Raw genomic sequence first — 26964 nt, 5'->3', positions numbered from 1 at the left:
AACCACATTCACCCCAGACTCTTTGTGCCAAGGCTTCTGTGAAATAAATGCTCATTTTGAAAAAAAAAGATGTGGTATATGTACCACATCTTCTTTATCCATTCTTCTGTTGATGGACATTTAGGTTGCTTCCATTACCTGGCTGTTGTAAATAGTGCCGCAGTGAACATTGGAGTGCATGTGCCTTTTTGAATTATGGTTTTCTACCTTTATCTAGAGACTAAGTTTTTCTTCAATTATCAGTGGCAGTGGGGACTCAAAGACAAGATGAGATTATTTGAAATAAAGAAATGTATAATCTGCTGTACATCTAAGTAGTATTGGGTACATTTCAACCCATATTACAAAAGTTTGGAGAATTGTTTTTACTGTCTGGGAACCTAGACCTTATTAAGCATATTGAAAAAGTAAGTCACTATTCATCTCACTGGATTTAGGCATGGTTCTACAGCAAGTAAGGAAGTATTGCTTGAACCCTCCAGATGCTTGTAACCTAAAGCCAAGACTACATAACACTGGTCATTACAAGCAAGTCATGATCTTTGGGAATGGGGTTCCTTGCGGGACAGAAGTTTCATAACTAATATGATTTCAAACAGCACTAATGCAATGCTTTAGAAAAGCTCTTCTCTAAGCCTTTTTTACTACGGTGTTGTACCCACCAGGCTGGCTCTCTCTTCTCTGCCTTTACTTTCCATGTTCCCTGTCTCAAATACCTCTACCCTCCGCTCTGATACCTGATTCTATCCACACTTCATAAACCAATGTATGTTCTCTCCTTGCTATGAATCATGCTGGGACTTGTTCAATTTAAATAAAATTTATTGTGTGGTTCACATTAAGTGGCTTAGCTCTTAATTATATACTCTTGTATTATTTTCTAGTTGTTTTCTTTGTGAATTTCTCATCTCACCATTAAATTCTTGATCTACTATGGGAAGAAACTTACCTTTCTTTTATATATCTGATGCATTCAAAAAGTGCTGGGCTTGAGATTAATCCTCAAAATATACTTGTTGCTTGAATTGAATCAACTAAATAGTCTATGATGATTCAATTTGAAAATTAAAGTAGCCAAATATAGTCATACCCTCTTAGCATAGAGATGCATTTACAGAATGGGGAGTGCTAACTGCAAACAGATAATTATATGGAATTAATATTCTGGGCATTGCAGAGACAACTTTGATTCTATCTTCTTTGAATATCCCGAGTTGAGAAAAGCTCCTGACTTATATTCTTCCAGCCATTGTTCATAAAACTGTTGATCATTTCTTCTTAGCTGCAGTGAGAAAAAAAAATGATCACTATCCGTAAATGATTCTGCTCTTTGTCATTTATTTCTTCCACTAGTTCCTAAAATGTGCCCTTCCTCCTCAAGTATTTTAATATCCAAATGAGTACAGCTCTGGTAGGTATATTTCTCCTGATGAGTCAATGGGATCACTTCCAGTACTACAATGTGCACATCTTTTATCAATGACAATGGGCTGAAACTATTCACCAGAATATGAAATAAAGGCTCACTCCCAATTTTTGGCTTCACTTTTCTTTTGGCCACACCACAGAACTTGCAAGATCTTAATTCCCCAACCAGGGATTGAACCCGGGCCAAGGCAGTGAAAGCACCAAGTCCTAACCACTGGACCGCCAGGGAATTCCTGTCTTCACTTTTACCATGCTCAAGAAAAGAAAGAGTTTGTCATGCCCACGCAAATGGAGGCAAAGTAAGTAGGGCATATGATGGTGTATTACAACTGACTCATCAGGAGAAATATGCCTACCAAAGCAATATTCCATGTGTTTTACACACACACACACACACACACACACACACATGTTTTAATATGAAATACTTCAGAGACAACAGTGCTATAATACATCAGTGCTACTCAAAGCAGTGCTCAAGGAAGTATGCGTCTAATACTCTGGGGAGTCGTTTAAGTCCTTCTGGCACATTGTAAGATAATAAAGATATCTAAATAAGTTTATAGCCTCAGTTCTGATTTTGGATGACTTCACAAAACCTTGAGTTTATCATTTGTTTTTAATCATAGCCCTTTAACATTTGTCAGGCACATGGCTTTTTCTTGTTTCATCTCGAGAATTTTGATGTTGATATTCTGTCATTTAAAATCATCTTTATGCTGTTTATTTTTGTGTGTGTGCTGAAATAATAATTCTTTGACTAGAAAGGCTTGTACACTTTAGATGGGGAATTCAGTTCAAAGGGAACTGTGCTTGGTCAAAGAAATAGATACTTTAGTAATTGTGATATCTATAGATCCACAGAGTTAGAACTTCTCAGAGGCTTCAAGGAATTATTTCAAAGCTGAGTAATTCTTTTAAATGTGTTTAGTTTTTTTTAAAAAGGAATTTTGCCTTTTTAAAAAAATTTATTTATTTATTTATTTATTTATGGTTATGTTGGGTCTTCGTTTCTGTGCAAGGGCTTTCTCTAGTTGCGGCAAGTGGGGGCCACTCCTCATTGCGGTGCACGGGCCTCTCACTACCGCGGCCTCTGTTGTTGCGGAGCACAGGCTCCAGACGCGCAGGCTCAGTAATTGTGGCTCACGGGGCTAGCTGCTCCGCGGCATGTGGGATCTTCCCAGACCAGGGCTCGAACCCGTGTCCCCTGCATTGGCAGGCAGATTTTCAACCACTTCGCCACCAGGGAAGCCCTTAAATGTGTTTTTTAAAATATGTATTTCTTTATTTTGACTGCGCTGGGTCTTAGTTGTGGCATTCAGACTTCTTAGTTGCGGCATGCATGCAGGATCTAGTTCCCTGACCAGGGATCAAACCCGGGCCCCCTGCATTGGGAGCGTGGAGTCTTACTCACTGGGCCACTAGAGAAGTCCCTAAAAGCTGAATAATTTCCTTATGTGGGTTCAACAATGGGGAATAATATGGGCTAGTAGATTAGGCAGGTAGATGGCAATGTTTTGGAGTGAAGAACTATATACAAAATAATAGGGCTTCCCTGGTGGCATGTGAGCCATGGCCACTGAGCCTGCACGTCCGGAGCCTGTGCTCCGCAACGGGAGAGGCCACAACAGTGAGAGGCCCGCGTGCCGAAAAAAAAAAAAAAAAAAAATATATATATATATATATATAAAATGGAGTATGTTAAAACTGTTAACATAATAGTTAATTATGTTATGTTATGCAGCTATTCATTTCACAAATATCTCTTGAGGGTTTCCTATGTGCCAGCAGTTTCTTAAATGGTAGGTAAGCTGTGACGAACAAGACAGACGTTGTTCCTAGGGAATTACCTGGTGGTCCAGTGGTTAGGACTCTACTGCAGGGGGCAGGAGTTGGATCCCTGGTCAGGGAACTAAGATCCCCACATGCTACATGGCAAGGCCAAAAAAAGACAGACATTGTTCCTAAACTTGGGAGTTGAGAATTTAGCAGATACTTGATAATTGAATGGAGAAATAAAGTTCTTACTCCTGTCTTAGGTGACCGGCGGTTTGCTGGTACATGCAATGTTCCTTAGAGTGTGGCAAATAAAACATCAATTTAGTTTCCTTTTTCAAATTCCATGTAAATGGAAATGAAGGTTTGAGTCAGGTACATTACATCCTATAATATTACATCCCATAATATTTAGCTTCACAACAAAGGAAGCATAAAATCTCAAGTCCTTGGCTAGTTTAGGGGTTTAAAGTGCAGACTGATGGCTTGAAGGTTTGTTTAGATTCCTTTTCAGTCTAAATAATGTTTCATAAGAGACACTTCTTTTTTTAAGCTGTCAAAATTAGGCTTGGGGAAAGTGCATACTCCTTTTCATATCTCATCCTTCACACATTTCTAGAAACTTAGATAAACTTTTAAGTATTGAGAAAACATGAGATTTTTTTTTTAAGTCTTGATTCTTTGATACCCTCGGACAACTAAGATATTGACTAGGATCAAATATGAGGTTGAGGGAGCATGTTATGTCCATACAAAAAATAGATAACAAGTATCTCTTAAGAGTGTTGCTAGTTTTATAATCTTCTTTATAGTCCAGATAAACTGTGGATATGACCTTCATTTGAATCTGAAGCATGTTGCAAGTCAGCACAGAGAACAAATGTAAACGTTTAGAATTTTTTTAAAGAAAAATTGCCACGTTTGCAAAAGTTATTGCTTTGAAGTTTTTTGTTTTTAGATAATGCTCTATGTAGAATCAAATCTTTTTTTAAAAAAATTATTTATTTATTTTTGACTTCATTGGGTCTTCCTTGCTACACTCGGGCATTCTTTAGTTGCATCAAGTGGGGGCTACTTTTTGTCGCGGTGAGCAGGCTTCTAACTGCGGTGGCTTCTCTTGCTGTGGAGCACGGGCTCTAGGCACGTGGGCTTCAGTAGTTGTGGCACGTGGCTCAGTAGTTGTGGCTCACAGGGTCTAGAGCGCAGGCTCAGTAGTTGTTTCGCACGGGCTTAGTTGCTCCACGGCATGTGGCATCTTCCTGGACTGGGGCTCGAACACGTGTCCCCTGCATTGGCAGGTGGATTCTTAACCACTGCGCCACCAGAGAAGCCCCTAGAATCAAATCTTGAAAAAAATAAAGAAGGCAAATGGAAAGAACATCAGTAAGGGTATAAGGGTATAATAAAAAATAAATGAACATCAACTGTTTGTCCTTACCAAAGGCAACTAGATCTGAGTCTAATAAGCAATGTTCTCCAGCCAATGAAAATGAAATGGCATAAATCACGACCTAGGTGTGGAAAGAAAACACAAAAGAGAATAAGGAGACTTTACAAGAAAGATCTCACTCTTTAATATATTTTCCTTGTTTTTACTTTCTCCAAAGAGAACAAGCAAGGAGTTTCTTCAGCATCTTAGAGTATGGCTGGCATGGGAAGCAGCAATCCTCATGTAGGCAGAACACAAGGAGGCTGTGGGGTTTCCTCAAATAACCTAAAACAGAAGCCAACAGTGGTCATGTCCCTCCTCTCCCCTCTTTCTCTTCCCTCTTCCTCTATCCCTCTTCCCCAATTCTGTGGACAATAGAATTTTTAAAATTGAAATTTGATGGTATCCTTGACCTGTTTGAATTCCTTAATGGTTTGCGATTGCTCTTCAGATAAAATTTAAAATCCTACAAATTTCTGCATGATCTGGCACTCACCTCTCCAGCTTCATTTTCTACCTTTCTCTGCCTTCCCCACTGAGTTTCAAACTCAATGACCTGCTTGCTGTTTGTCAAATAAACCAACCTCTGTGATCCTTCAGAGTATCACTGTTTCCGTCTGTGTGGGAAAATCTTCATTACCACCTCCAGCCCTCCCCAGGCTACCACTGCCAGCTAGTTCCTCCTCAACCTTCAAGTCTCAGCTTTAGCGGCTCGCCAGCCTAGTTTAGACTACATATTATTATCATTATTATTTTAATTAATTTATTTATTTTTGGCTGCGTGGGGTCTTAGTTGCGGCACGCAGGATCTTTCATTGCGGGGCACAGGCTCTTCATTGTGGTGCACAGGCTTCTCTCTAGTTGTGGTGCACGGGCTCCAGAGCACGTGGGCTCTGTAGTTGTGGTGTGTGGGCTTACTTGCCCCACAGCATGTGGGATCTTAGTTCCAAGACCAGGGATCGAACTGTCGTCCCCTGCATTGCAAGACGGATTCTTAACCAATGGACCACAAGGGAAGTCCCTAGGCTACATATTATTACAGTATCCTATACTTTGCCTTTACACATACTACTTGTATAAGTGAAACTACTCAAACCAATAGTAATTTTAATAGAAACATGATGAATTATTTATTGTCTATCTTTTTTTTTTTTTTTTAATGTTTTGGCCACACAGTACAGCAAGTAAGATCTTAGTTCCCCAACCAGGGATTGAACCTGTGCCCCCTGCATTGGAAGCACAGAGTCTTAACCACTGGACCGCCAAGGAAATCCCTATTGTCTCTTTCTCACTAGATTTTAAGCTCCATGAGGGCAGGGATTGTGCCTCTCTTGTTTATTACTGAATTCTAAATACCTGCACTGTGCCTGACAGAGTTGGTGCTTAATCAATATCTCTGAAATGAATGAGGCTCTGTTGTAGTTATGAGAGGGCTCAGTGGGAAACCTTGTCATTGACTGTTCACCTTGAACCAGGTGAACATGGTTTTTGCTTCATCTAAAAGTTCAAATCTAAATCACCTAAGAACGTGAATAATGTAGATTTTACTGAATGCTTTCGGGGGAGCTGAAGAAGAGAATGACATCACACACCACACAGCAAAGTTTTACTGAACATTCCTATTAGACTTTTCTATTCTTCCCCTCAAAGTTCCTTTTTAGTGTGTTCTCTCCCCCTTTACCTTTCAAGAAACCTGTCCAGCTTTACAGACTCAGCCTTCACCACTCTGATTTCACCAAGCCAACAGAGATCTTTTGCTATTCCTTTTCTAATGTGGAACATTATAGCCTTCATCCTTCTATAAGCTTGTAAGAACTGACATAAATACCACAAACTTGGTGGTTTAAAGAACAGAAATTTAGGGCTTCCCTGGTGGTGCAGTGGTTGAGAGTCCGTCTGCCAATGCAGGGGACACGGGTTCGTGTCCCGGTCCGGGAAGATCCCACATGCCGCGGAGCGGCTGTGCCCGTGAGCCATGGCCACTGAGCCTGCACGTCCGGAGCCTGTGCTCCGCAACGGGAGAGGCCACAACAGTGAGAGGCCCGCGTACCGCAAAAAGAAAAAAAAAAAAAAAAAAAAAAAGAAGAGAAATGTATTGTCTCACAGTTCTAGAGGCTAGAACTCCAAGATCAAGGTATGGGTAGGACTGGTTCCTTCTCAGGGCTGTGGTGGGGAATCTGTTCCATGGATTTAGCTTATGGTGGTTTGCTGGCGATCTTTGACATTCCTTGTCTTGTAGAAGCATTACCCTAATCTCAGCTTTCACCTTCACATGGCGTTCTCCCGGTGTGCATCTCCATCCAAATTTCCCTTTTTATGAGGACACAAGTCATATTGAATTAGGGTCCACCCTAAATGGACTCATCTTAACTAATTACATTTGCAGTGACCCTATTTCCAAATAAGGTCACATTCTGAGGTGCTAAGAGTAGAACTTCTACATATTAGTTTTCAGAGGACACAATTCAACTCATAACAAGCTTCCTGCTCCTCATTCCTCTCTATAAGAAAAAACTCTTCTTTGACTCTATCTTCCCTAGAAAAGGGGTTGGAGGGAATTACAGATGAGGGGAATTGTTTATAGTGAATATATTTTATCTGTCCAAAATAATTTCCCTTACAAGTGACTGAAAAACTAAGAAATTAGTCATTTTTTCTGTGGATTTATCTTTCAAAAATATAGATCAGGTGACATCATTCTCTTGCTCAAAGGCTGAGGGTAGACAATATCTTCTCTCTCTTGGTGGCCACTGCATCTCTAGTACCTGGCTCATGGCTAGTTACATATTAGGTACTTACAGATATTTGTTGAATGCAATTGAAAAACTTTAATGGCTGCTTTTCACTTGCAGAACAAAGACCAGATTCATCAGCCTAGCCCACAGCAATCTGATTACAACTTATCTTTCTAGCTTATCCTACCATTCCACGCCTTACAACTATATACCTTTAGCCATAAAAACCATTCTACAGGGCTTCTCTGAGTACACTCTTCACTTTCATGCCCATTCTTTAACTCAACCTTTTCTCTTTGCCTGGAATGTGTTTCTACCTTCTAGCTAGCCAGCCTATAAGGCCCAGCTCAGACTGTCTCCACCTCTTTTGATGATAAGCCTTTTTCCTCTAGGTAGAATTGATCTCTTTTTCAGATAGCCTCATAGTACTTTGTATTCTTTTCACAGTAGAACTCAAGGTAGAATTATTTTGAATTGTGTCTATCTCCCAAGTAGATTAAAATTCTTATAGGACCAAGAATATGCCCTATTCATGTTGTTATCATTCACAAAGTCAGGCACACCTCTTTGTACTATAAGTATCACCCATCACAATTTTAATTAGTGAGTTTTAAAATTAAATGCAATTGATTTTGGACTTCTTCCCCTAGGTTAGCTTTTTCTTTTTCTTTTTTTTTTTTTTTCCAGTACAAGGACTCCTTTGTAATCATAATTTTGGGATTTTTCTGAAAAACTGTATAATGACAAAAAAGCTACGATAAATTTAATAGTATTTTAAAATAGATTTGTGTTCTACTTACCACCAAAGCATCTACAGACATAGGGAAAAAAATGGATGTTCGTCTGTTAGCAGACATATTATAATGTTCGGTGCGTATGTGGATCTGTGAAAAGTCAGTGGCTTACAAGTTGCAGTTTTCTAGAAAATAAGGGCCCATTGCAGATTTTTGATTGGGTAATGACAAAAGAAAGTTAAACCACATAAAAATGAGATTACTTTTTTTCAAAATATTCTGCCTTGCATTCAGACGTTTATTCATTCAATGAATATTTGTTCAGTTCTAGTTATGTGCTAGACAACATCCTAGGTGTTGGCATACAAGAGGGACCAAGGTGGTGTCAGTGGAGGTGATGAGAAGTGGTTGGAAACTGGATATTATTGTGAAAGTAGAGCCAACAGGATTTACAGACAGATTAGATGTAGTGTGTATGAAAGAAAAGAGTAAAGGATGATTCCAAGGTTTCTGACTAGAGCAATTGGAAGAAAGGGGTTTGAGCATAGGGGGTAATCAGGATTTTGCTTTTGGACATATTAAATTTGAGATGATTATGAGTCAAGAGAAGATATCTTTAGACATATGCTAATGTAGGTACCTGCTCAATAAGGATAAACACAATTAGAGGCATGCCAGAGTTGGTGCATACCAGCTCACGAGAGCTGATTGTAATATTTTCAGGAATTTTGTAAGCCAATTGTTAGAAGTTAACAAGCTGGTATTCAAAATTAAGCTATGTAAGTATACGTGTATTAGTTAAATTATACCAAAACAAAAGTAATACATATTTTAAAACCCATCACTTCCTAATCATTTTACTATTATCTATAATGATGAGGTTAATTCTCTTGTATCTGTTCAGAAAAAATACTATAGAATCGTACATATCTCTTTCCAACTCTGGGTTCAGTGGCATCACATTGGTAGCTTGAAACTGACTATGATACAATGATCGGCAAATGCCACCAAGCAGGGCTTTTTCTCCCTGGAAAACTTATTGGTAAATCACACTTCCCAGTACACCATTGAAAAATCCTCACGAAAGCAAATTGTCTCTTCACCCTCCTATATCCTTATGTCATCATCATCATCACATTTGTTCTTACCTTTTCTGCTATATAAGTGAAAACGAACAAATAAATCAAGAAGGTGACTAGGAAATAAAAGGCGAAGGAAAAATAAAGTGTTGATGAGTAGCTAGCACAGGATACCCAAAACAAGAAAGGTCTTAAAAAATAGCCTAAGTTATGGTACATCTATGTCTTTTTATTTTTTATTTTATTTTTTTTGCCACCAGGGAAGCCCACATCTATGTCTTTTAACACTTTATCTTCTTTTTTAAAAAAATGAGCCAGCTCTATACCGATATGGAACAATCTATATCCTATAAGATATAAGAAGTGGACAAAGCAAACTGCACAAAAATACAGTACATGCTTGCTTATGCACTGAGTATTTCTGAAAAATATACAGGAAACTGGTACCATTCATTGCTTCAGAGGAGGAGAACTTGGTGACCAGGATATAGGGGTGGGAGAGAAACATTCAATTCCCTAGATATCCTTTTGTTCCCTTTGAATTTACTAACACGTGTATGCATTTCTTATTCGAATCAAACACACATGACTTTTTTTTAAAAAAAGTGCTTAAGTGGTTTTAAGAACATGAGGTACAAATAACCTTCAACCTAGGGTGGGTGGGAGGAGACGCAAAGCTCTTCCACTTTAAATTTGTACCAATTTTGTCTCTTTTAAACACAATTATATTTCTTTATAAATGTCATTAACATTTATAAGGAAATCTTCTGTGATATGCAGCTTCCAAATATGAAAGATTTTTGGTTAACAATTGTAACCTATAAACTTCAGGTTATGTTAATCTCCAGGCATGTTTAAGAAACTGTATGTGTTAGAATATTTGTTATACAAAATTACATTTATTCACTTAAAGAAATAAATACGTTTGTCTTAGTAATTTGAATTTATTTAACCTACTTGTGGTAATTAATACATTGACTATGACCTCACTGATTTTATTATAATGATTCTTTCCATTATTTAAATAAGATAAGCTCCTTTGTTAATCCAAAAATGTAGCAGATTCTGAGTCTAGGCTTTTCTCCTCAGTTGAGCAAGGAAATAAAGCAGTGCTTATAGCAGACTCATTATCAAAAACACAGCTGAAAAACTTGTGCTTTCAAACAGATTGGTGCCATGGTCCTGGACACAAGTCTGGACAGAGAAGGTGGTGGAATAGATTGCTTTAGCCCTGAAACTGGAGTGTGCTGATAAAACAAGTGAAGAGGACTCAGGAAACCTCTTTTGGTTTTCAGTGGAAGTTGCCTCTCTTTGCTGCTATTCCAATTTGAGAGTGTCAAACTGCTGTATTCACTGAATTATGTACCCTAAAAATGCACACGTTCACGTGTATTGGCTAAGGATCCGAAGTTTAGAAGCAGTGTTAGCAAAAGCAGTGTTTTTCAATGAAATGAGGCAGATCAAACTGAGAAGCAGTCGTATCAGGCTGTGGTAGAGAAACTCTTCTCTTCCTGAATCTTTTCTTCCCCCCTTTTCCTCTATGAATTCAGGATTGATCAACCAAAAATCAGGTCTGAATAGGAAGTCTTAGAAGACTCCTGTGTCTGTCAGGTTGAGGCAGGAAGAGAGAATCCATGCCCGGTCCCTGGCCCGAGAGTTTGATCAGAACCTTCACACAGGATAGGACTCGTCACAGTGGTGTTGCAGGGGTAAGGGAATAAGCAAGCAATAGCACCTAGACAAGTAAAAATAGGAAGACCTTACTTTCCTTAGAGAAGAATGAGGGCAAGAAATAGAGTTTCTGGACTGAAAGGGAACTGGAAATGTGTAGATTGGGCCGCCCTCCTTCTCCTGGATGGTCATGGAGGGAAGCAGCGACTACCAGAGAGTTGGTGCTGAAACAGGGAGCGAGCAGGGAACCAGTACCCCACCAGTACTCCACATCACCACCAGGGAAGTCCCTAAAACAATTTTAAAAGTAAGCCAAACTATGAAATTCTTCCATTTAAATTATCTTGGAAGTTATTAAAAAAAAAACCCAGCTTCATTGAGATAAAATTCATATACCATACAATTCATTTATTTAAAGCGTACAATTCAGTGGTGTTTATATATTCACAGAGTTTTGCAATCATCACCACAATCAATTTTAGCACATGTTCATCCCTTCAAAAAAATCCTGTACCAACTAGCAGTCACCCCCTGCCCCCCCAATTTATGTCCCATTCCCCCAGTCCTGGACAACCACTAATCCTTCTGTCTCTACATATTTATCTATTCTGGACATCTTGGCTAATTTCTATATATTTATCTATTCTGGACATCTTGGTGCAATATTTCTCTGACAAATTCTGAATTTTATATTGATTTATTACGTATAGATATAAATCTGTTTCTGTTTCTTTCTGATTAATTACTGGAACTTTGTGTTAATTTAATACTGAGGTCATATATAAGATTTTTGAAAAAATTATAGTTGATTCCCAACTATAAATAAATGATACCTGTGGGTTTTTGTTGAAGTGTAATTTTGGCCCATAAAATGGAAAGCACTTCAGGAGAATTTTAACAGATTAAAAAATCAGTAAATCAACTAAAACAACTTTCAAAATGTTGATTTAGTTTATATTCATTCCCTCTGCCCCTAGATATTGGTGAAGGGAAATGTGTATCTTGATCTGGTCCTTTTTCTTTTGTCACCTAGGTCTCTGTCCCATGTCATCCGTGCTGGAGATCGGACATTCCCATATAAGGATCTTTGCTAATGTCAGAGAATTCTTAGTTTTCTACCAGTCTTTGCTTGAGGTTGAGTTCAGACTCCTCAGTCACATATTTCTAAGTATGAGCTTCTGCTCTGGTCCACTAGAGGCTGGAGGACAGAAAGCTTTCCCTTGCAAAACATTCTGCTAAATGCTGACTGCTGTTCATTATTTGGGAAATCGCTTCTCTGTCTGATGTTGTTGTTCTCTGGTCTATTTCTCTGCCCTCCCATGTTCCTCCGAATTGTGTTGGTATAACGCAGAGTGTTTGGCAGCAGCCATTTTATTGGGTGGAGTATTTGACTGGTAGTAGATTGGGAACAGCTTCCTGGTTGTTGAGTGCTTCTGAGAAAATACTCTTGAACCTTGCTGATGTTGATGAATTCTATACTCTCTCTCTGGCTTCAGCCACTTGCAGTTCTACTTTTAACAACTTTATAACTATCTTTGTTTAGATTATCTCGTGGTATTTACCTGTCATTGTGGCTGCCAAGATCTCTGGGACACTCCATCTACTTTATGCTGAATTATACTTTCCCAATTTAAAATTTAACCCTGCATTTCCCAGCTTCCCTGTTGGGGACTTAGTTTCACCAATCAGATTTATTCCTATAAGATTCTGATTTGGAAGGAATCTGTGTGAGGAAACAAGCAGAGTGAGGGGCATCCCTTTGTTAGGGGCAGTAGGTAAAGGGGCAATTTCCTGACTGTAGAAGAAAAGGAATGATCTGAAGCTCAATCAAATGTCAGGGCTGGTCATAGCAATCTTCAGTCACCAGCATTTGGATTGCAGTGAAAACCGTGACAATCTGATGATATTGGAATATTGTGGAATACATAGAAGACTGTGCAGCCTGAAAAGCGAGGGGGTGGAGGATGGAACTCTTGGCCAACAAAGGGCAGTCAGATCAGGTAGATGAGTGAAACAAACCAGGTGAAGGACAACAGGCGACATGGGAGGTGCAGTGAACTAGGGGGCATGTACCCATCTAAAGAAAGAGTTGCTAAAAAAAAAAAAGAAAGAAAGAGTTGCTGATGTCTGCTCTGCTCCTGGTGATTGTGTGGGATCACAGGCCCAGTGATATCTGGTTCTCAGATTTTTCAAGAGAAAGTAGAAATCCAGATTTTGGGGTGGGATTTCCTAATTTTAAAATATTGTTAACTAATTCAAAATTATTTTACAGGTGTGGGTGATCAAATAAAATATAAATTGGATACAGTCCATAGGTTGCCAGCTTTTGATCCTACTTTACTGGTGAGAAGAACACGGCGCGTAAGGAAGTCCCATAAGAATGGTGTGATAATGGGTGGGGGAAATTAAAAAACCCGGGGAATTGAGAAGAGCAGAGTCCGGTTGACAATGTACAAATCAAAGAGTGATTCATTAGGTAAGGACGGAGTCATCCATTGTGTCCATTGTACTGGGAGCTTGGAAGTCATTGATAATGTTTGCCAAACATATTTAGATGAAGAACAGGAGGAAAGACCACATTGCAGAAGGTTGAGGAATGAGGGAGAGGTGAGCTAGTGGAGATAGAATGGAGATTACGCCACAGGTTGTGTCTAGAGGAAGACACAAGAAGGCTTTTTTTTTTTAAAGGGCTAGCCAAGGCTGAAGCATTTATGTGTGTGTGTGTGTGTGTGTGTGTGTCTTGAATTAGGCAAACTTTACTAATTATTTCAATTTTCCTATCCTTATTTAGAAACATTTTTATGAAACATATTTATAGGCTCAGGGTAATAAAACCACCACAGAGGGAAAAATTTTAAATGATGGAGGGAAAGTTCTGTTCATAGAGTGAATTTCTGGAAGAGATGGGAGGGGGGGTGGTGGAAAACACAGAAATGAAAATGAGATTCTTTGAGGTTGGAGGGAAGGTTGTTACAAATTGTATGGAATAGGGCAAACTATGGCAGTGGAGGAAGCTGACGTAATTCTTTCCTGATGGCAGCAATTATCTAGTTGAGTAGATGAGATAAAGTTCACTGAAAGTGAGGAGAGTGGGCGTGGTTTGGAAGTGCCAGGGAGGGAAATGGAAAAAGGCAGATGTATAAAATATTGCTCTTAAAGAACCCAACTGAGATTAGATTCCATACTTGTGTAAGGGCACCCAGTGGTACTTTTTGAGGATTTCATCTTTGCTCAGCAGCATAGGTATAGTTGTAGAGAAGGTGGATTTCACTGATCCATAGTTAGGATTTTGGCCAAAGAGTGTGGGGAAATGGACAGGAATTCATAGAACCGAGGTTCTAGTGAGAGAATCATTGAGGTGATTGAGGTAGGAAAAGATATGAGGCCAGGAGGAATAGAATGTCAAAACATTGTGAGAGAGGCCCTTTCAATCTTGGTTCAGCCTATGAACCTTGGGATGTTGTTGTCTCTGGATACATTCCTAGGAGGATATCAGTTATTATAGTTTTGAGCCTGCACGTCTATTTCATCTGGTTGCTTAGAGCTCCCTGTTCTTAGAAGAGGTGGATGAAATTAGTAGCAGTTTTGGCTTCCTGACCAGTGGATGAAGTTGGAAGTTCTACTCTCTAAGAAGATGATGTAGAACTGCTGGAAGAAGTTGTAGGCAAGTGCTAGGGAAGGGAAGTGGAACAAATGTCAATTTAAGGGAGGACCAGGGTTGGAATGTCACTATCTTCATTTAAAATTCATGTCTCTTCTTGATAAACTTACCACTCAATACGTATGCCTGGAGGGGATGGTAAAGGCAAGTCCACAACTCCTAGCCAGTCCGGCTTAAGTCTCATTGGGAAGATCTCCCATAAGATAGTGAAGGCTGAGAATATTCTTAGGAAAAATGTGCCTTGTGATGTCTATGGTCAAGTACCTTTACCACCAGCAGGTACACTCCTGAAAATAAGGCCAATTATGCGTGGGAATTCTGGCCAGGTGAGGCTGGCAGAACAGAGTTGAACACGGTTTCTGTGTAGCCCTACCAGAGACCCATGTACGGGTATTCTGGCTGCCTTTGGAACATCAGGGAGCCAGGGCTCACTCAGAGCTTGAATTGATTCTAGGGCGGTAGTTCTCAAACTTTAGCATGCACAAGAAATCACCTGGAAAGCTTGTTAAACCACAGATTCTTGGACCCCAGGTGAATTTTGTTCAGTGGTTCTGGGGTAGTGCTCGAAAAGTTGTATTTCTAACAAGCTCCCAGGTCATTCTGATGCTGCTGGTCTAGGCACTACACCCTGAGTAGCACTGTTTATATTTGGGAATTTTATTGACTGGGTCCTGATTCCGCATAGCTAATAAATAAAGTGCTCTCAATCTATTTTGATAACTTTTCCTCGGTCACTGGGTCTACAAAAGACTCTAGGAGTTTCAAGTATCGGTAGCCTTTTGAGTAATCCAATTCTTCCCTTGTCATTGGCCCATAAGTCCACAGCAATCTCAAGAAACTATAGAGATTGGCCAGTGCCTTGGTCTTTCACTGCCACCACTGTTTATGGGATGCATCATGACCAGGAAATCATCCCATCAATTTTTTTTTTTCGTGCCAGAAAAGATAGAGATATATGAAGATCTCTTAGAACTCGAATAGATGTACAGCTACTCTGATTCACGAGGATTGTGACTTTGCTTCTGATTTCTTGCTTGCCCAAAATCACTGAGAAAAGTTTATACTTGTTCTTTAGCCAGAGACCTGAGTCCTTAGGGAATTAATACAAGAGACTTTTGGTGGCAGTATATCTGGCTCCTGACTGTACCAGATGGTTCCCGGGCCATATTCTTAAAATAGAAAAATAAATGATAGCTCTGCCAGGACTACATTTGGTATAATCCAGAGAATATGTGTTTAAGTGTCTGAAGGAATCAGCCACAGGAATCTTGATGGTACCAGCCAAGATATCTGAGGTCCAAGGGTGGCAAAACCCAGGGACCATCCAGTACTCATGGGGGGATTCCAGCTAAACAGAAGCTGGGATTTGGACATGTCCGGGCAGGTCTGCTGAATACTCAGGGCAGGCATGCCTGGAGTCTATTTACATGACAACTTTTGGCTGAAGAATGATTGTTTGTTGATCTGAATGGAAAGTGGAATGGGAAGAAGAGAAATGTGTCTGTCTTAGGATGCAGGTTTTGAAAAATGTTTTTTAATAAATGAGTTTATAAATTAAATAATATATCACCTTTTTGTATCTGGTAATTGTACAATTTACATTAGGATTTTTGCTAGTTTGGAAATAATTTATTACTATCTTTAGAAACCTATAGCCCTCATGTAGGAAATCCTATCAAAATTAAAGACAGATTTAATCTAGTTTACTACCAGGGATTGTGTTGGGTGTGTGAATGAAAAGACAAAATGCATGTCTTATGGCTTTGGAAATGTTGGGTGACTGATTTTTTTCTAAATTTCCATGAAAAATAATGTATCTCAATTTGTTATTTGAACTGTGAACTTTTGCTATAGCACCTAGATCTTCCTGAAGCTCTGTTAAATATTAACGTGGCTAAAATAGTTTAAAATTTAAAATAAATTGTTTACACTTGTGCTTCTGGTCGTGATTGGTGCCACTCCTTATTCATTGCATTTTCAAGGTAGAGGCTGGTTGATGAGCTACAATTTCACTCTTTCTTTTTCTTTATTTTTTTTTGTTTTGTTCAGGCCATGCAGCCTGCAGTGGAGGAGCAGAGTCTTAACCACTTGACCACCAGGGAAGTCCCTCTTTTTTCTTTAATTAATAACAATTATTACAGTCCTAGAGGACACTTATTCACTGGCTGTTTTTCATGTGCAAGGCACAGATCTAAGCACTTTACACATTTTATTTCTTTTAATCTTCAGAACACTGTTATGAAGGAGACACTTTTATTATCCTGGTTACATACATGAGAAAACTGAGGCCTAGAGAGGTTAAATTCCTTGTCTAATTAATATATAGCAAGCAGTGGGGAGAACTGGGGTTTTGGTGTTTGAAGTGTTTTATCAAAACTATTAATTACTCTAAATTTTAAGATGGTTATGGAAAGGAAAAGGCTGTTTCTCAGTTCAGGTATGGTTTAGGTGTCAGAAATTCTCTCAGTGCCAATTTTGATTCTTTAGCCCTTGCGAAGTCACCGGAATTATTTTCCAGTCTTTTGGTCATACAAAATGATTTTTTAAATGACTCTATTTCAGTTGCTTTCCTAGAGATTGGGAAAAGCAGTCTACTGTGCACCTCTCCTTGAGAATGACTTTTTAAATCTTTAAACTTTTTATTTGGATATTATTTCAAACTTACAGAAAAGTTGCAAAAATAAAGATAGTATTAAAGATACCCATACACCTTTTACTCAAATTCACTTATTGTTAATTAACATTTTACTTCTTTTACCATTTGTGTGCTCTCTCTGATTACATATGGGGGAAAAAAACCTATATAAAGCTATATTTTTTCTTTCTAAATCACTTAAGAGTAAATTACATACATTTTGGTCTTTCCCCCTAAATACTTCAGTGTTATCTTTCCTAAGTATAGGAATATTCTCTTACTTGTATATTTCAGTAGTCAATTTCAGTAAATTTGGTTTGATACAATGCTTTCATCTATGGACAGTGTTCTCATTTTGTCAGTTGGACAATAATGTTATATACAGGGCTTTCCCCCTTGGGTACAGGATCCAGTCTAAGGCCAGGTACTACACTGAGCTGCATTGTTTGAGAATGATTCTAATTATGCCAGATTTTATTTTTGCTGTACCCATACAGCATGTAAAAATCTTAATTGAAGTGGACCTCTGATGAAAATTAGACCCCTGATAGATTTTTCATTATTACTTGATATTTTGCAATTCCTAATGATGATTAGGATGAACTTATACTAATTAAAGCTAGTTACTAGCAACTGTTTCTATTAATTACTTTATATACCTAAACGAATTAGATTCTTTTGAGTCATAGCTGAAATTCTAACAGTAGCCTAATGGTATTAATCTAATTTTAATTTTAAAAGAGACTTCTATTTTTTGGTACTAATTAGCCTAACGCAGGATTACTGGAAAAGTTGGAAACCCCAAGAAGGAAAATGAGATACTGTCTGGTGTTTGAGAGGAATGATTGATGCTGACAAGTATGAAATAAAAATTATAAATAAATAATCCGGATGTTGTTTAAAAGGCAAGCTGTTGATTTTATCACTCCCCCTTGCCAAGACACACATTGGTGCCTGTTAAATTTGACGTTTTTACTCTGATGTCAATGGCAGCTTTAAAGCATCAGTAGCATCCCAGGATGAGGTAATAAATCTGTCCCAGGAAGAGATGTGAAACCATGTCTGCCTGCTGTTTCCTTACCCAAGAGCCCAACCCTAGTGGCAAGCCAGCAGCTCCTGGGCACTACAGAATTTACCATCCTTGTCTTTCCTCGGTTAATGGTGGCCTGTTTGTCTTCTGCACCTCTTTTCCCCTTTTCTCTGGGACCCGGGAGTAGAGGGCTAATGAACCCAACAGGCTCCTAATCATTATACAAACTCTGCCCACCCAAGAGGCCCCTCTGCCTTCACCAAATTTCTCATTTGGTGACCACAGTTGAGAGCCAACAGTCTCCTACAGTCATTTTTAATAATTATTTATATTAAAGAGGGTTTTCACAAAAGGGATAAACTTTTGAAAAGAACTTGGGTCACAGTCTTTGAAAGAAAGAACATATTTGCTTAGCAATGTTTGCAATATTGACTGTTGTTTGCACTTGCCCTCCTACAGTCCCAATCCTCACTTCTTTGCATCTCGTACTTGATATTTTCTAATATACTTAGGCAATGAATTAGCACACGAGTTGGAAACTTGTGATTATATAGTTAAGTATCACTATGTAGTACAATGTATTACAGGGACAAACAATTTATGTCCTAGGTGCCAATCTGAGACTCTGATAGTGTGATTTGGCTGTCTAATGTAAACTGCAAAATATTAATACATGTCCTCTTACCTTGAAAGTGTCATTATTTACTCTCCATGAACCATGGACATCATTGTGGAAATCCACCCCTGCCCCACCCTCACTTCACCAAGTCTCTAGAATTCCAACACTATACTGCCTTTATTTCTGTAGTTGATATTCTGACTTCTAGGATGTGCTGTCATATATTAGTCCATTTTCACTTTTCCTTGTGATGTGCTTTGTTTTTTAAAGATCTAAGATCCAATGTATTTAGATGAGGAAAGATAAAGGGCACCTCTGGCTATGGAGATGAGTTTGGAACAAGGATAGCTAAGATGGTGTTTTTAAAGAGGAAACTTTAGGCTTGGTACATTGCAGGGAAGAACATCTACAGTGTCCTCCAGGGCTGAGTGGTAGGTATGCCATCACTCCTACAAAGGGGTGGCTGGACCTCAGATTCCTTTATCTTTTGAGCTCCACTGAGGTGATCTGTAATTTACCTTGGAGTTCCTACTGCCCTGGCCACTTAATTTCAGTGATAACTCTATTTCTCAGCAAATGTATCATATACATTTTTACTCAAAAGCCCACATAACTTCTTTTACATCATCAGCAATTGAGACCATTGGCTTTTTAAAATTTTTTTATTTTTTCACTCATCATTTATTTACAAATACACATTATAACTTTTATATACATTGCACATTTACATGGTAGAAAAGTACAAAACTATATATTTAAATGAATTTATATTTAACTTGCCATGTTTGAAAATATAAAATTGCATCAGAAAAAAGTATTATGAAAAGCAAGAAACTTGAACTGATAAAGCTTTGATATAACTTTTCATGACACATTGGGTGAAAAGGACTAATTTAAAAGGTACAGCAGACTAGCTTAAAGGAAACACCTAACAAAAGGTTGAATGTGTAGCATTCCCCTTCCTTCAGGCTCCTGACACCCATATCACTCAATTTCTTTGGATCTGTAACATCTTAAAAGTACATTATTAGAAACCCAACATTGCTATCAGCCCCTCTCACAAATGTCTTCATCACAACAAGAGAACGGAAGTAGGAATTTCCTCAAAGATGTATCCTCTGTACCTTCTATCTGAGTCAGAGTTATAATGCCTTTTGGTCAGTCAAGATTCCTTGTAAACAAAACCCGAGGGATCACGTATGTACAGAACAGGCAGCAGAGAATCCAATAAATAAACATGACAGAAACTGACATGCAAGTTTGTTATAATGGAAAAGAGTCTAACAACAGTGAAATGAAGGGAGACAGATGAGTGAGTGAATAGTAAGGAATGGACTTAAATGGTTTACAAGGAAAAAAAAAAAAGCTTTTACTTTACAAGCAAGAGACCTCACAATAAATAACAACTGCTCTTCCTTTCACGAATAAATTTCTTCAAAAACAAGGTGTACAGTCAACCAGACATTTTATGTATAAATTATAAAACATGACACAGTATAAATAAATGTCTACAAGTCTCAACTATGGGCCTCATCCAGTAGACCTCACAATGACTGCCTCTCCGGGTCCAATGAGTAACAAGGTGGCCTGGGAGAGAGCTTTAGGACAAAGGTCCTTTATGTATAGTTTTCCCCCCAAATAAATAAGCATACACTTATTTACAGTATGGACAATATATTTTTTCTTTTTCTTTTTCTTTCTTTTTTTTTTTTTGCCCAAAGGCTGTGTCAACACTGAACATTGGTGGAGGGTTTACCACTCTAGAATGGAAGATATAGGAAAGCTGTAGTCCTGGTCTTCATCTTCCTCCTCTTCCTCGGTGTCTTCCGAAATGGCTAGATGGGGGAATACAGGGGAGCTGCTGTTTAAATATGGACAACAACAGCGCAGAAGCAGCTCAGTGTACGTTTTCAAAGCCCTCTGAAACAGCCATATTACAGCGTTGCATTTTTATGTGACTTGCAGTAAGATGCTTTTTTTTGTTTTGTTTTTGGCATCTGCTGTTATGCAATAAGTTTAAAAAAAAACTTAAAAAAAAACACCATTATCTATGAAGTCAAAAACTGCAGAAAGTTCTGAAGAATCAATGGCTCAGGTTTTACGGGCAGATTCCTGAAATTAGATAAAAAGCGCTCTTGTGTTCTAGGTATAACTGCTTTGGGTCCTTAATTCAGAGTTAGTAGAGGCAGCTGCACAAAGCAGCAGCCCCTGTGTGATAACAGAAAGCTGTCTTTGAAAAAGAAAAAAAAACAACCTTTGAAGCAGTTAGTTTAGATTCAAGTGTTAATAAAGCAAACAGCAAAGCACACTACTAAAGCAGAAGAAATTAGGGGCAAATGACTGGAAATAGGTTTTTAGAGGCGACCCCCTTGATGATCATCAGACAAATCCTAAAAGCCCAGAAACATTCCAGGCAGTTGTTCTGTGGATCGCCGAACTGCTGTTAAAATTTAGCAGCTACCTAACTTAAACAGAAGTGGGCTTATATGGGGAGGTTTTCGTGCTTTTTACGTCTCCATTCCCTAGGGCTTGCCTGGGAAAGCCTTAAATTGCAGCAAGGTTAGAAATTGCACTTACAGTTGCAAGATCCGGAGTGCTTCACTTCCAGCAGCACGCCTGAAGAGCAGGCCGCTTCCTTCATGGCACACTCGCTGGCGTAGGTGGCATTGTCACTGGCACAGACAGGCTCCTCAGACTTACTCTCAGGGCACAGCTCATCGCAGAGGGAACACCGGCCTCTGCCAACCTTGAAATCCCATAAACACTTTTTTCCACCAGTGCACTGGATATCCTCACAGGACTTTGCTTCTAGGATATAATACACCTGTGATGAGTAAATCCATTTCCCCCTTACCCCCTTTCTCTAGTCTCCTATCCATAAATGTAAACATATAACATATCTTATTACTCACTCATGGGGGTAATGGAGATATTGTGCAAAAATGCTCTATAAATAAAACCAAAACACACACACACACACACACACACACACACACCCCAGTTTCCTACATACTATATTAGTACATGAAAATACTGTAGCATTTTTTTGGAACAGAATTTCACGGTATCCTTGAGTTAAATACGTATTTGATTATTTCCCACAAGTGGGATCTTTTAAAAAAAGAAAGAATTCTATCAGTTATCAGAATCTGATAACAGATTTTAGGAACTGTTAAGTAATTATTTCTTGCTTCCAGCAAGTCTAGCACTTAAAAAAAAAAGGTGTAAAATTGAGTGAGTTCTTTGGTTTCTAAGGAGGAAAATTGTTTCCTGTGTGCTGGCATTTCAATATATATGCCAATGTTTCCGGAAGACAATGGTTTTCTTAAGGAATGCTGTGGTCATGACAGTTTACCCAAACTGGAGAGTATTTCTCTCTTTGGTGAAGCTATGTGTTTGGGGAGGCTTTGGCCTTATTTATTGGTTAACCTCATAGTTTTAACACCAGTTCTAGCCTCTTTCTCTTTTTGTATTTTTTCTTTTCCTTCCTCAATCCAGAATACCTACTGATACACTTTCCCTCATAGGCCAATCCAATAGACCTGCCCAGTAGGCAGGTAGCCTTTCTCAGGTGACAGGCGCTGGAGTAGGTTACTCCATCATTCCCACAGAGATACTGTTCAGAGGAGGTGGGCTCTGGGCAAATGCGGTTACATGTCACACAGTAGGCATTATTAGTCTGGTCCACCACGCATGTGGAGCTGCCTGGACAGAAAACATCCCGACAGGTCTCTGAAACAAAGAGGGAAACACACATTAATAGGCATCTTCTGGTCCTTAGGGACCGAGCATTTGATAGTATCAAGGAAATCATGAAGCATCCAGCTTTCAGAAACGTACTCTGGGAGCCCTGTGGTTTTCAAAAGAAAACTATGATTCTAGGTTGGTCCTTCAGTGTTTTAAGGAGTCTTCAGAAGTTAGAAAGGGTTCCTTTATTTGGTATCATCCTTATTATTATTAGGCTATCACTGCAGACTACACCATCCCCCGGGGGTCTTGCAGTGGGTCTATCTCAGGTAGAAAGCTGGGGGAGGGGCCGGGTAAGACCTACTTTTACATTTGCCCTGGTACTGGACTTCCAGTTCCGGCTGCTCTTTACATCTGGCCTTGAGGAGTGCACATTCGTTGCGGTAGGTTTTTCCGTCCAGCCCACAGACTGGGCCTTTCCAGGTGATGTTAGAACAATCTGGGGCGCAGACGCAGCGGGGTTTGTTCTTCTTGTTCATTCGGCATTTTTTCCCGGGCCCACAGTCCACGTTCTCGCACGTTTCTAGCAGTTGGAAAGATGCAGGGATTAAAACCGGGGCCAGGCACCATGCAGGTCAGCCAGGAGGGCTGCGGGTGCCTCGCGCAATCGTGCTTGCCAGCAGTCCGAGCCCAGGGGCTCTCACCCAGAAGTTGAGGAGGGGCAGGTGTTGGGGACAGTGGGCTGCATCCCATACCCAGATCTCTCTCAAAGTGCACGGGTTGGCTGGCTTCACCACCACATTTGGCTAAGAAGTCCGAGAACCTCTGTCGACCTTGTTTTGCCTGTAGTATGTGACATCCAAGATTAAACCCGGATGGCTTACCAGGGCTGGGGGTGGTTAGGTGGATCCCACGAACAAAGGTCTCCCAGTCCCAAACCCCAGCTGGGCACTGGGAGGGTAAGACGCCCTCTACTGAGGGCCTACAAATTGGGGAGGAAGAGCCCTACCTTTACAGGGGATGCAGTTGGGGGCGCCCCCATTGAAAATCATCCACTTGAAGAGCGTGTTGTCATTTACGTCCTCTTCGGTCCATGAGGTGCTCAGGCGGCCGGTGCTGCAGCACTCCTCCTTGGTCAGTTCTGTCTTGTACAGGACCTGGCAGCGGCCGTTCTTTGCTTGGCGGAGCCAGCAGTTCCCAGCTGCGGGGAGACAGGGGCGGGGAGGTGGGCGAGTGAGCAGTGGCGGGGTAGGGGGAGAGAGGCGACGAGCCGGCAAGGGAAGGAGACCTGGCGGGGATGGGGAGGGAGTGAGCGTGGAGGAGGAGAGACGGGAGAGAAAAGCAGAAAAGCAGGAAACAAATCGGAGGGAGTGAAGGGGTGGAGAAAGAGGGGGAAAAAGCCAGATTGAAGAGGTGGGAGGTGGGCGAGGGGGAGGGAAGGCGAGAGCGAGAAGCCAGAGCGCCCCAGCCATATCAATGTCAGTTACCAGTGACCCAGACACAACACGTGCAGCTTGCATTGACTTTTACTAGACTGTTTACTTTTATTCGTCCCATTTCATAACCTGCAGCGACTCGAAGAGCAGATTAAAGAACCTGACAAAAACAGGATGCGACGGGTGTTTTTACATGTTGCATTCATGTAGGCGGTACGAGTATTATTTGTGACAGGGGTTAAGAAAGTAGGAGAACTTGAGAGAGAGAGAAAGAAAAAGAAAGGGGGAGACAGAGACCGAGACAGACAGACAGACACACACACAGACACACACACACACACACGCACACACACACACGAACAGATCAAGCAAAAGGCACTTGTGAAAAATGAAAGCAAAAAAGCAACCGGGCCCTGCCCGGCGCTGCCCCGCGCGGCCTCGAGGCGCAGCCCGCCCGACGGGCCGTTTTGCAATCCGCCAGACCCAGAGGACGCCCGCGGCCACCGCGATCTTTCGAAATCTCCCAGGGCTGCTTTCCCCGGCACCCCGGCAGCGCCTCGTCCCGAAAGGCGGGCAACTCAGAGTAGCGCGTCGCAGACGGCTAGGGACAGTGCCCGGGGGACAGTTTACAACACACACAAAATGTTAACGCTAAAGCCAGGAAAGTTACAAGTCTGCCTCAAGAAAAGAGTGGGGGGGGGGGAAACAAAAAGGGGGGGAACTTCCTACTGTTTCATGGTTTTATATACATGTGTGTGTGTATACACACACCCCTATCTCATACCTACCAAGAAATCTTTGCAAGTAATTTCTCCCCCTTCCTCCTTTTTAATGTTCGGATTTTGGTCAGGAAGATTTCTCATGAATCATCCATATAACTTTAACAATAATTGGATCGCAAGCTGCTATTATTATTTTAAAAAATTCTGCCCAAAGACTAATTGAAAGAAACAAATCTAATTTTTAAAAGCTTTAGAAATTTGCATCTCAGAATTTAAATCAATTGTGGGCTCCTCACTGTTCTACAGAAAGTTAACAGTCAGAGGAATGAGGCAAAGGGGAAAAAACTGTAAACTACTCAAAAGAGTCCGGGGCAATAATTTTTTTTTTTTTTTTTTGCAGGGTTGGGGGGAGGGGGTTGGAAGAAGCATCCACTAGGCAGAAAGCTACTTCCCTCTAAAATTTTCGGCACCCACATTTCCAAGTTTGGGCAAAGTTTCTGAAACCACGTCCCCCAGCCACCGAAGAAATTTCAGTATCTCCCCCTCCCCACCCAGTCATTTTTTTAAGGTATCCACAAGACATAGGAGGGAGGGAGGTTAGACTGCAAATGGGTCGACTGAAATCTCCAGGCTACTGATGCTTGTCCCCTTCCTCAGAGCCAAACAGGGGAGATAACATCTGAACTCATTATGTCCAGAACTTGGAGCATCTAACCCTACCTACTGAGAGAGACTGCAGCTCACCCCCTTTCCTTTTAAAGGATAACCGCGCTCCAAACTCGGCTTCAGGTCCTAAAGTGTCACTGCCTTTAGTTTTCCCACTCCTCTCCATCCCGGACTCGCTAAGTTGGTCCAACATCTTCCGAGAGCAGCGTTGCTCAGAATAGACCCAGTGGAGACGACCGAAAAGTACAAATCCCTGCCCTGTGCCGAACCTCCCAGCGCATCCCCCCTTGCTTACCCTGGGCACTGCGGTCCTCCATGAACTGGCAGAGCAGCAGCAGCAGGAGGCAGAGCCCGCCGGGCTGGTGCCTGGGACGGACCATCCTGGGGGCAGGCGCGGGGCGAGGAGCGCGGCGGCGCGGGGAGCGGGCGCGGCGGCGGGTGGCTCGGGCAAGCGGCGCGCGTCACAGAGGCGAGCGGCGGAGGGCGCAGCGATCCCGGCGCAGCCCCGCGCTCGCCGCCGGCCGCCCGCGCGATTCAATGGACGTCAGAAGCCGGGCGCAGCCGCGCTTTAAATCTAGACGGGGGTCTCCGCGGTTTGCGGTGGGCGGTCTCCCAGTGTGTGGGGCAGTGGGAGGGCGGCCGCGAGCGAGGGTGTGCGCGGCTCCTTGGGGGTGGGGAGCTTCTAAAAGTTCAGTGTGAATCAGGTGACATTTCCCACCTTCTGGAAACCCTTCCCAATTATCTGGTGGAAGTGCCCGAAATCAAAGCTGCAGGAGGGGAATCGCCGAGTTCTTATTTGCGTAGGAGCGAGAGGGAGGGGGCAGGCGACCGGGGCGGGGGAGTGGGGAAGAACACCCACTTCAAGTCCTGCACGCCGCCGCTCGCTGGTAGCGCCGGCGCGCCGGGGGTGGCGTGTGTGTGTGTGTGTGCGCGCGCGTGTGTGTGTGTGTGTGTGTGTGAGAGAGAGAGAGAGAGAGAGAGTGAGAGAGAGAGAGTGTGTGTGTGTGTGTGTGTGTGTGTGTGTGTGTGTGTGTGTGTCTGGTGGGGGCGCGCTGGGGGCTCTGGAGGCGGCGGCGGGCGGAGCGGAGCTGGGCGGCTGGGCGGGAGTTGGTCTCCGCACCGGCGCTCCTTCGCTCCAGGAAGACTTTGCAAAACGCCCGAAGAGCCCTGAGCTGCTGAAATATCCCGCTTGAGGTCGGGTCGCTGCCGTTTTAGGCCCCCGCAGTCTGGGCGCGGGACCCCGAGACGTTTTGTCTCTGGGTCTGCGCGTGCCGAGCGCTGCGGCCACCCGGAGCCCAGAGGTGTGTCTGGGAACCCCGGCCCCGGCACCTTCCACCCCGGCTGAGCCGGGCCGAAACGCGGCCCTGGGTCTCGACGAGTCAGAAGCGAACAAAAATGTTGAAGACCTCAGCCCCGGCCTCTCCCCCCCTGTCACAGTCTCGACCCTCTCGTTTTCTTTTCTCCCCTTTCACTTCGCCGCTTCTGGAGTCGGAACCCGGAGCGGGGGCGCCGACGCAGGCGGTCTACCCCCCTTCCCCGGCTCGGAGGCTCCCCAGTTTCCGTCCTGTGTGTCTCCGTCTCTCCCAGTCTCCTTCTCAGCATCCCCCCCCTTTCCCTCTTTCCCTCTTTCCCTCTTTCCCTCTCTCTCCGTTCGCG

General features: G+C 41.7%; 1 protein-coding gene across 3 annotated transcripts; it reads right to left on the bottom strand.

The window, feature by feature from the left end:
- Positions 1–19440: 19440 nt before the first annotated feature.
- FST (follistatin) lies at positions 19441–25763 on the bottom strand. Of its 3 annotated transcripts, none has more exons than XM_067730663.1 (6): positions 25604–25763; positions 23494–23685; positions 22849–23067; positions 22305–22529; positions 21375–21605; positions 19441–20632 (listed from the first exon to the last, which is right to left on the bottom strand). In XM_067730663.1, the coding sequence occupies exons 1-6, from the start codon at positions 25686–25688 to the stop codon at positions 20550–20552; spliced, it is 1035 nt and encodes a 344-aa protein (XP_067586764.1). In that variant the 5' UTR covers positions 25689–25763; the 3' UTR covers positions 19441–20549. The 3 variants fall into 3 exon arrangements, with proteins under 3 accessions (XP_067586764.1, XP_067586765.1, XP_067586766.1); XM_067730664.1 differs by having other exon boundaries at positions 21375–21602; XM_067730665.1 differs by lacking the exon at positions 19441–20632 and adding an exon at positions 20641–20909.
- Between the last annotated feature and the right edge of the window lie 1201 nt (positions 25764–26964).

Source organism: Pseudorca crassidens, chromosome 3 (assembly GCF_039906515.1).
Source record: "Pseudorca crassidens isolate mPseCra1 chromosome 3, mPseCra1.hap1, whole genome shotgun sequence".
NCBI lineage: Eukaryota > Metazoa > Chordata > Mammalia > Artiodactyla > Delphinidae > Pseudorca > Pseudorca crassidens.
Note: the sequence above shows the minus strand (reverse complement) of the source record. Positions and strands in the feature narration are given on the sequence as shown.